General features: G+C 43.6%; 1 protein-coding gene across 1 annotated transcript in view; it reads right to left on the bottom strand.

Moving 5' to 3' along the window:
• The window catches only part of NUAK1 (NUAK family kinase 1), a 45590-nt gene extending 39693 nt beyond the window's left edge, over positions 1-5897 (bottom strand). Inside the window, exon 1 of the mRNA XM_021536077.3 lies at positions 5613-5897. Coding sequence (XP_021391752.3) covers positions 5613-5897 — 285 coding nt within the window. The remainder of the gene's footprint in view (positions 1-5612) is intronic.
• Positions 5898-11425: the final 5528 nt, after the last annotated feature.

Here is an 11425-nt window from a genome sequence, read left to right on the forward strand (position 1 = left end):
TAACCCCTCCAGAAAGGAATACACTGAGGCATAGGAAGTTAATTATCTGCCCAAAATTGCTCAATCTAATGCAGGAGAAAAAAAAAAAAAGCAAGTCTCTTGGACATTTTTTATTTCTTCACCTGTAAGGAAGTGCAACATCATTGAAAGAATATCACTTGATCTTCACTCAAAGCTCAAAGAACATGCTGTTCTTTAATTTGGTACAAGATTTGACAAACTAATATATTCAGATGACCCCTTACTGGCTAGTCATTAATTCAGACTTTCATACCACTGACCCATACTTCCCTGACCAAATCTGCTTCTCCAACAGAAATTCTCAGTGCAGAAAACTAGTAATCTGTTCCAGTGCATTTCTTCTGATGACCTTCATGCTATAATCAGTGTTTTTCTGTCTGCACCCCTTAATGTTAAGGTTTTCTTTGGCATTTCAATTATCCAAGTGTTTATATGAAGACTGCAGCAATTTGATACAAGGTAGTAACTCCTATGGTAATAAAGCCCACAATATTCACTGTGAATTACATTAGAATAATTCCAGTGGGTTTCTTTCCATTTGCTGCTATTTTTTAAACCACAATCTCGGAACACATCTAATAGCTAAGGGTGGAACAAATAACAAATTAACAGCAAAACTATTTTCAAACCCATATACTCTTTCCAACTTCTACTCATTCCAGATCTAGAATTTCCATGCATGCAGAGGATGACCCGAGTTTCACTAACACGCCTTCAGCACCATGAAAACACTGCCCAGATTTGCTCACATTACGAGTCCCTAAAGGAACTCGGTTTAAACATCTTAAATAAATAAATAAATACATACACACACACATACACACAGCCACCAGCCTGGGAGCAGGGAGCAGAGCTGCACGCCCTGCGCGGGTCACCGCGCTGGCACACACAACAAAGCGCGAGGCAGCGGAGTACAAAAGGGCCAGGAATGGAGACCGATGCTGGATGTCACACAGGGACAAAAGCCTGGGGTAAAGAGAGAGGCCAGGAGGCAGGACAGGCTGAGCTCTGCAAGAGGAGGGTGTCATCCACAGGACTCTGATGCTACATAGTCTACATGTCTGGATGAATCAGGTACTTGGCTGTGCACTCAAAACTACTTGAAATTTTCAGTGATTTTGGCTTGAATTGGCAAGTTTTTCACTTCTCGTGTATGAAATGGGGTAGTAATACAAGCTATTGTTACTATAATTGAAGTGTATTATCAGAGCTGTGGAAGCCACATTCATGAATCAGGAACCTGCTAAGCAAAGTACTGTACAGACGCTTCACATCACAGCAGCATTGTGTAGATACTTATTCCTGTGTCTGCTACAAGGGAAGATGTCTTAGTAAGAGCAACAAAGAACTTCAAAAGAAATAAACAGATTCTGTGTCATATTTGGACATTATCCTGCAGAAGATGCACACCGAGCAATCAAGATAAAAATCAATATGAAGCAGTGACTCAAGTGCTAACTGAAGAAATTCTCAAGGGAAAAAATGGAAATATATTATTAAAGATTAAAAACAAAATCACATGCATCAGAGGGATACTGACATTTTCTATGATATTGACAGCACAGGTGAGAGAACAAATGTTTCACCTGGCTTTCACTGCCCTCAGCGACCCACAAGTATCCTGTTATAAGGAATTCTTAAAAACCACACTCCAATGGTTGTGTGGCCAACAAGGCCTTAATTACTGACATTGTTGATGTTCATGTTTTGGTTTTGTTGTGATATGGAGAAATACAATCAGCAAAAGTCCTCCTTTCATGTAATCTGTTGCTGTTCCAGGTTTCAAAAACCCTGAGTGACCCTTCAAACACATCAAGAAGCAGACCTGTTTCAAAGCAAAGATTTGCACTGCAGTTGTAAATAAAAAAATTGGTTGCTTTAAAGTTTGACGGTTTTTTACAAGATTTTGATCCAGAAACCAATTTCATTTGGCAATATTCTTCTACCTGTACTTATTATGCAAAAGAGATAAATAACACACGGCAGCCACAACACATAACATGCCTGTCCAAATATGCACCACGTGCCTGTTCTTCATGTTGGGCTGCTGCTTGTCATCAATTCCCAAAATAATTAACTTTCTGGAGGAACAGCTGGAGGAGAATAGTGCTTCCTCCACCTGCTGGTGAGGAGGAAGAAAAGATGCGGCTCAGGCAGAAAGAAGAAAAATGAAGGAGGAGGGGAGGCAGGCTCCTGCAGCTACTCCCCATTGCCTCCCAAGTGCAGCCTAGGGAGAGAAAGGGAGACAAACTTCCTGGCTTTTGCAAACAGCAAACAGAAAACGGCTATCTGTAATCTAAATTTGCATTCTAATGAGTATTTACTCCAGTGGAATAATTTACTCAAAGAAGAATCCAGCAGCATTTACCATCTTCGTGCACCATGCACAGAATCAGCCAGAGGTGGCCAATACACACCTTAAATAAGGCTGAAATAAGCACAACTGTGGATTTCTTGGCTAACAAACATTGAATACATAACACGAACAAAAGTTCCATTCTTTGATTTAACATGTGCAAGATGACAAGTGGAAAAAACACCCACAGAAACATCAACATGAGTGTTACTTCACAGGCTTGAGATACCATCTCTTCATCCTTACACTTGCTAACAGGTGCCTTAATTTAAAATGTTGTAAGTTAGAACTGCGTATACTGAGACAGCACTAATGAAGAAACCTTCCTGGCAAAATTAGGCACCTCATACATCATATACCAGGCAATATTTTAACTGCTCCATGCAGCATGCAATACTGTCTGCAGTCACTGTGGTAACTAATGCACAAATTCACCTAAGTTGTTTCCAATAACAAACTAAATGTATCATACAATCTACCCCGGAGCTTTATGGCAGGAAACTTTATGATCACATTCCACTGCATTATAAGGAAAGACAATAAAGTTAAGAGGAATAACAATTTGAATAAACCTGTAACCTGCTAACACGTGCCAAATACTACTTTCATTAAAGTCAACAGAAATCCTGCTATTGATTTCCAATGGCATAGGATTAAAGCACATCTGTACTTTGTGTTGAACTATCTTCTCACCTTGGTTTTACTTTATTTACCCAAACCTGCCAGTTTATTTAATTTCTAAGCTCTGTTTATACAGATGACAACAAATCCAAAGTTTGTGCTTCACATTAAAAGCCTGGCTAATCACATAAACCCCTTTATTAAATTCCATGCAGCTAAAAAAATTCTTGACAGACAAGAGAAGTGGAAAGGCTAAACAGGAGAATTGCTTGAACAACACTGATGAATGGGAACATAAGGTCCAGCTTTACAATCTGTTACCATACAGCTTCAAATACCTGCTTACCACTGAGTAAAGAAAGTGATGATCAGCTAAACCAGTAACAGAATAGGAAGGAAACAGCCTGGACAAGGGCACCTTAGGACTCATGCTGCCAGTTGCAATAGGATGGGCATTAGACATAGTGCAACTAACAGTGCCGGCCACATCCCCTGCTCTGTGCATCCCCTGCTGGACATGGCAGCATCTGGTCTAACCTGCTCATGGATAATACAAATACTGCCACTAATAAGAACTGAGAAGAGGAAAGGGAAGAGAAAGAGGGGTGGAAAAAACCAAAGAAAAGCTGCCCCTCTCAGTCATCTCCCATCACTTCTCTTATCTCACCCATGGAAAGGAATCAGTGTTCACTGTAACAGCCAGACAAGGGAATTGTCAGGAAACAAGAAGCGTTTTCCATTCACTGAGATCTGGCTGGATTCCTGACTACTAGCTTTTATTCTGCAAGCAGACAAACTGTGGATATTTTACATACACTCACAGATGTTACAGTTCAAATAGACACGTTACACCAGAGCTCGCCTGCAGACTAGTTAATAATTACAAAGTGCCACACGCCAAGGCTTGCATTACTCCAGTAAAAAACTCACACCCTGGTAAGGACTTGTTCAGCTTCTACATACTAGCTGATACAGCGAATGTTACACTTTTATTGCATTTAAGATTGCATAGGTATTCTGATTTTCACTCTCTCCATTTCAATATGGCATTAGCCATATAAATTCAGTTCAGACCATAACATCGAAGTAACCTTTAACTGTGCAGCTGAAGAGCTTGACAGTTGGCAAAATATGGGAAGACCTAGCGTGTTCTTAAGTTAGATGAGACCCACATCTAGCTACTCTACATCCATTCCTCTGTGAGAGCTTTTTCCAAAGCCAAATCTCATGGTACATTACTGCTGCCCTTTTTTCGTTAATTTCTCAACTCCTTGAAAAGAGATGTTTTCTCATTTTGCATTTTATAATGCAACTCAAAATTAATCTACTTTAAAAATAACAGCATACAATATAGCACTAAAGCTTTTGTTAGCCTGAAGTTGTAAAACAGCCAAGACAGCAAACTTTAAAAATCATGGACTTAGAGTGAGCATGTGCAGAGATGTCCATCTCTGGTTTCTCTTTAGCTAGCCTCCAAATGAGCTAATAAACTGAAAGCATATATGATATGACTCTACAACTTGGCTAGAACTCTCATTTTCACTGTCGACTCAAAGATATTCAGTTGCTAAGTAAGTGTTCCTTATTAAAGTCATAGCATCTGAAATTTCATTTTCTGTTTTACAGATCCTTCTGCCTCTGGGTGCATGTTGAGCTCCCCAGCAACCGAAAGGGAAAGGTAAATGTAACGTCACAGGGGAAATGCCTTGCTTTTAGATGAAGTCTAGTGAAAACTCATATAGTGCACTTCAGGACAAAGGCCTCTGTAGAAAACCCCCTATATCTTTCACACAACAATGCCTGCCTCTCATTCGCCTGCCCTCTGCGGATAGCTACGTATTTCTGGGAAGGAAAAATGACAATAATTCTGACTAACGTGTAGATTGCTTCAATTGTATTTCTGTGCCCGGCTGGAGCGCTGCACCAGTGAGGAAATGCTGAAGCTGAGTTATTGCTGGACAATCCCCGGGCTGCTTGAAGTCTCAAGCCAGCCGGCACCGCTGAGCGCTGAAATGGATCATAAAAACCAATGGGGTGGGCTGCAGTCCCTGCAAATTTTTAGGTGTCAGCAAAGTTCAGCTTACAAAAGTATGAGCGAATCACAGCATTTTTAACCAGAGAAGCAAACGTTTTCCCTTCTGACAGTACTTTGTGAGTGGTGCTGGTTAGCCAGGGGATGTGACAGGTTTCTCCAAAACGTGATTTTCCACTGGGGAAAAAACTAGTCACAGTGGACGTGCAAGTAAAAAAAAAAAAAAAAAAAAAAAAAAAAACAGAAAAAAAACAATGTCACCCTAATTTTCCAATAATAACACATCCCTTCAAAATGTACCAATGCGCTACTACAGTACCTCCGCCACTCCTCTGAGATGAAAGTCTCTCTGCAGGGTGGGCACTCCGAACAAAGCAGCGGATCGCAGGCACGGGTGGGATGCTGAGCGGGTCTGCGCCTCGGCACCACCCGCCAGCCCCGCACACAGACGGGGCTCCTAAGGGGATGCACCCGGCCGGCTCTGTTCCGAAACCGGCGTTGGGATATTATCTTATATATACCTGTATATATAAGAGTAAATAGAAGAGAAAGAGGCAGGGAGAAGCCGCTCTGTTGCCTTACCACTCTGCCAGAGAACCTCTCGATGGCCCGCTTGACTTTGCCATAGGTGCCTTTGCCCAAGGTCTCCTGCAGCTCGTAGCGATGCTTCAGGTTGTGCTTGTGGTGATGCCGTTTCACCCCCTGCTGCTTCCTCGCCGCCGTTACCTCCGGGGACGAAGCCACCCGGACCGGCTCCTCCATGGCCGCCGCCTCGCCGCCGCCGCCGGGCGGGCCGGGGCCGCAGGAGGAGCAGCGGGGCTGCGCGGGGCTGGGGCTGCTGCGGGCGGCCGCCTCGGCGCCCTCCATGCCCGGCGGCGGCGGGCACGGTGTGAGCGCCCCGCCGGCCTCGCCGCCTCTGCCTCGGCCCCGCGCCCGCGCCGGCACCACGGGGCGCGGCGGGCGGGGCGGGCCGGGGGGCGGCGGCGGCGCCCCCGCTCCCCGCCCCTTCCCCGGCGGCGGCAGCGGCGCGGGGCGGCCCCTCCGCCCGGCCCGCCCCGCCCGGGAGCCGCGGCCGGGGCGGCGGCTGCGGGGGTCGGTGCGTGGGGCGCTGCTTTGTGCGCCGGGCGGAGCGCGGCTCCGCGGAGCCTCTCCCGGCGCCGCCGCGGCCCCGGGCTGAGCCCCTGGGCCCCGCGGGGCCGGGAGCGCGGCTCCGCCTCGCCTCAGCCCGGCCCGCGGGTCTGGCGTGTGCACCTGCAGGGACGGCGGGCAGGGGCTCGAGAGAGCTTGCACCAAATATAGGTCTGGAAAGTTTTTCCATAAAACGTCTAATTTTCCCCGTTCACCAAGCGGGCGAGGGTTTCCTGTAGGGTTTCCATGTTGGTGGAGCTGGCAGAAAAACTCAGGCACGCCCAGGTGCCGCCTGTCCTTGGCATGGGCAGGCGCTGTTTGTCTGCTCCACAAGGTTTTTGCCGGTGAGAAACCTTCCTGAGCCCGGTCCTGCTGTGGCTGACTTGCAAATTTGCGCCAAGAGCTGAGGAACACCATGTCTGCTTTACAGAGAATGCATCGGTTTTGCGCTTTCTTCATTTTAAAGTAAGGGTTATTTCTTTCACAAAGACAGCTTGAAAACTTAAACCAATACAGACAGAGAAATTTTGCCAAGGTTAAGATGAATCAGATGTTCGCTTTAGAAAAGAAGCCATGCCCAAGTGCATGACCAGAGAGGGCAGATGGTCGCTTGTAGCAGAAATGGGAAATTTGCATGGGATAGAATCATTCTGGCATTCTCCACTCTGGCCAGTTTTCTGGGCAGCACAAAGGCTTTCAAGTGAGAGCCCTGGTTCAGTGTCTCTTCCCCACTGACTGTTCTTAAGGTGCAGATTACAGCTGGGGTTGTCTGCTCTGCAAAGATAACACCCAAACCTTTTTGAATCTTGAGTTCCACTTTGTGGTTACAGCAATATCAAGGCACAGAATTTTGGGAGCCGATAGGCCCATCCCTCTGGTTTGCTGAGGGAGTGTTAGCACAGAAGCTGATCCATGTGCTCAGACAGTTTTACTGGCTGTTTCCTACAAAGGCTCAGGTCTGTCAAAGGCAACTAACTCTGGAGTATCAAGGTGATGGGATGATACCCAGGCACCAACTTTGGTGAGGATTCTTGTTTGGTTCCTCTAACTCACTGGGCCTGTGTGTAAAGCAGGATTTCTGCAAGGTTTCTTCCTGAGACCATGAACACTCTGCCCTGAGGTTGCAGCCTTAGCTTCTCTGACTTGAACGTGAAAACAGAAGTTTCTCTGTAATTACACCACTACACCTTCATTTTAGGATCAGCAAAAGTGTTGAGATGGCTCAAGGCAAGTCTGCCTAGGGCAGTACCCTGTTCCTGGCAGGAGCCAGCACCATGCCACAAGGGTTGAAAAAGACAGAAAGAATCCTGCAGCATTCAGAAGAAACATCTCCTATGCTGGCTTCTTGGTCTTTGGAAGCCCGATATTGATCAAAGTCTGGGAGCATGGAATTTAACATCTCTTTCACAGAATGCACCAGAAAGTGGCTGTTCCAAAGCAGGAAAGGCAAGGGAAGCTCTTCACTCTGTTACTATTAAAAAAAATAATAATAAAAAAAAAAGGGCACGTTTTTCTCCTGTAGCCTTCCTTTATCTTAAATGTGGAAAGCACAAAAATTCTGTGGCCTTCTCTTTGTAAGAAGCAAGATGACATTTGTAGCTTGGAGGTTATTGTTGTTTCAATGCTCTGAAGTGATGTTGCATTCCCCCCAGCTGGCACAGAAGAAAGCAGTGCCTGGGCTACGTGAACATGGACAGAGGGACGTCTGCTACTTCCATGCCCCCAGTTTGAAACCCACTTACACAGCTCTTCTCACATTTGAGGGGATGCCTCAAGAGACATCCATGTGTAGGAATGCAGGACAGACCTGCTGCAAGTAAGGACTGGCACAGGGGTGGGAATGCAGCAGCAGCAAGAGGCAGGAGGAACCTAGGAGAGGGGCTGGCAGCACAGGGAACATGAAGGGTGTCCTTGACTGCCAGGAGAAGTGAAAGATTGTCCTGGCATGTGTTCACCTCTGCACAACTTCACTTAAGTTGATTAAATCAGTCTTGCTGAGTGCCAGGGGTGCAGCAGTCTGTCAAGATGACAGTGAGAACTGCCTGGTGGTTTTGCATGTCCAGTGCAAGCCCTAGTCCCACCAAAGAAGGGAGCAGCCCGGATCCTGCTCTGACCTGTGCCAGCTGACGGTGCTGCAGGAGCAGCTCAGGACTGGCTGGGGTCCCCCAGAGGCGGCAGGGAAGTGTCCAGCTAAGGCTGTCAGTCTGGAAGCTCCCTTCAGGCTGAAACTCACTATAGCCTGTATTCAGGTCCTTTATACCTCCTGAATAGCAGGAAAGCATGAATGCCCATGATGAAAAGAGGTTTCATTATGTTGTACTCATAAGCATTGTTAATATCCCCAAGAGTGGTCCCTTCTAGCTGCTTGGAAGCATACATCATCATTTTCATGGAAATCATCAGTTTCAAGGAAATATTCCATAAATCATTGCTATATATTGGATTGTGATTGGAGAGACAGACAGCATAATAAATTACCAAAACCTCCAAAATTAAAACTGATGATTTTGTAATGCAATAAGCACAGGTACTATGTAGCATAAGAAATACCACTTTTCCTTTTAAATTTCTATGCTCTTAAATGTGAAGCCAGTGGGCATTGAGCAAATCAGATATGTAAATTGAAATTGGACAAAAGAAACTTTCTGTGCTCATGTGTAATAGCAATGATAATTGAAAATAATGATAAATATATTTGATAAGTATACTTATATATATACATATATTTGAATGTATCACCAACATATAGAGATGTTTCCTTTCAATTTTTAGCAAGTCCATGTGAAACATTTAGTGTTTCATTGTTTCTGAGATAAACATTTGGTAAGAATTTCAGTTCTTTGAGTTTATAGACACCACTAGGGAATTCTTCATTTCTGTCAGTATTATTTTACATAACTGCTTTTCCTTATCCACAAAAAATAAATTATCCTCCTATTGAAACCATGAGACTTCTGCTAGCCAACTTCAAAGGAAATAGGACTAGGCTCTAATTTGGAAAACAATACTGGAGGATATGTTGTACCAAATCTAAACTATTTAGATTATCACAATAACAAAAAGCCATTGATTTCAGCAGGCTTACCTTCCTGAAGTAGTGTGAGTTGGAAAATTATCTTGAAAGATTACAACATGCGAGCAGTAAAAAATCATTATAAAATTTAGTGCATTTTTTAAGATTAATTTTACCATGAACTTTCAAAACAGCACAACTTATTTTCTATCTGGCATAGAGACACTCAGGATAAAAAATACCATTTGCTTAATAGAGCTCAGTCAATATTTAGGGCTCCTCAAAAAATTGACAGCTTCTATAATGAGAAATGAGTTTCATAGAGATGATGTTAATTTGTTCCATGTACTGAGCTAAATAAAACCAAAACAAAACAGGATTTCAAAGACACTTGCTAAAATACTTAATTTACCAACTGAGGCCAGGTACTGTCTGTGCAAGGATTGTGCATATTGCAACTTAACTTGGTGAGATGGTCTCATCTGTACTCAGACCTTTTGCACTTCAGCATTTTCCAGTGTTTGTGAATTGTTTAACAGTGTTGTTACCACCCTTACACAGATTGACTTCCAGTTGAATATGTTCCTTGACTGTTCTCCACAGTGTATGATAGAGGAAAGAGAAGAAATGAGTACTAAAGGGATTCCTGGATGCAATGGACATGTGTTCTAGGATACTAACATGCTGCTCCCTTAGGTTGCGGTCCTCTCTGCTGAGCTCTATAATCTGTACATGGAGAAAAACATAACCATAGTTAAGCCAACTGAGTTCCTTTGACTGCTCATGTTTGATGATCAAGCTCAATGTGGGTGTATGCATTTGCTCGACCAAGCTTCAGTGTTCAGCATTGTCCAGACTGCAAATCTAAAGATGACACGACTTTCAAATCATTGGAACATACTGGCGGGCAAAACTGGAGGACATTCTCTCAATGGAACTGTCTCTTCTGTGTTAAGTACCTGCTGAGAGACAGCTTTTTGATCTGATGAAGTGAAAGCATGTTAATGTGTTCCACTAAAGCATAGGGATTATCCTTTAGAAAGCAGTGCTGGCAGAGACAGCTGGCATCCATCTGGTTGCTGTGGCAGATATCTGTATATTATCTACCCTGGCAGATCACATCCAATCCTTGTAATTGCATGCTTTATGAAAATTGCAGGAATCAAAAAGTTCAGGATTAAGACTGTAATGCTGATTTTCTCTGTAGTGAGCCATATAAAAAAACTTTGCATTGATAAGTAATGGTCTTTTGAGGTGTATCTTTTTTGCATACAGAGATGTCAGTTCACTATTAAAACAATACTTCAGTCAAGTAATGGTCACTGTCAGGGCCCACATTCAGAGGTTATAACATCCATCTAAATTCATGTGTCTCATTTTGTTCTTTGATTGGTGCTAGGACTCCTGCGATGTCCCTTCAGTAGGAAGAATAAAGACAAGTGAAATTAAGCCCTCTGATCTGGACCCCGGACCCATTATAGAGCTTTCTGAACAGTGAGAAAACTGAGGAATACTTGTAATGCCTTTTTAGAGAGGAGTCTGGAATTAAGACTAGGGTTCTTCATACGACTATAAGACTTTGAATAGGAGAGGAGCTGTAAGTCCATAAAATACCTTTTAAAATTCCATTTCCAAGCCTCAACCTTTTGCTTTTGTGGCTTTTACCTGTAATACTGTTCCATTTCTTCTGCTGCTTGATGTGTTTTATTGGGATATCCATAGCACAGAGGATAGCCATCACCTGCTCAATTTACATCTCCAGATCTGAAAATTTGTTTATATGTTCACGTGTGCCTGTATGCTTAGGTCATATGATTTTATCCATAAAAAATAGGCTTTTCTTGGTCAACATTTCCTCAAAACTCCCCACTGTTATTGATAAACTGGGGCCCTCAAAACCAGAGAAGTGAGAAGAAACAACCCGAACTTCACAGAAGAAAAAACTGAAATGTAGTGGTTGAAGCTCAGCATCTTTCTGATGCACAGCTTTAAGAACTTTGAGCACACACAATTCCTTCTCCTGTTGCTTTCTTTTTTCTCATTCAGTTTAGATGTTATTTCAGAAAAACTCTGTGATGTTACTTTGTATTAATTTATTAAATATATTAGCAATACAGTCCAAATTACCAGCTCCCTCCCTCTCCCTGCACACGAATCCCTTTAGGATTAAAATTCACATACAAGTTGTAACACTGTGAGCAGAGAATTGCATTCAGTAATGGTCAGTGGATTGCCCATTCCAACAATGCAAACT

The sequence above is a fragment of the Lonchura striata genome, chromosome 5 (assembly GCF_046129695.1).
Source record: "Lonchura striata isolate bLonStr1 chromosome 5, bLonStr1.mat, whole genome shotgun sequence".
NCBI classification, from domain to species: Eukaryota; Metazoa; Chordata; class Aves; order Passeriformes; family Estrildidae; genus Lonchura; species Lonchura striata.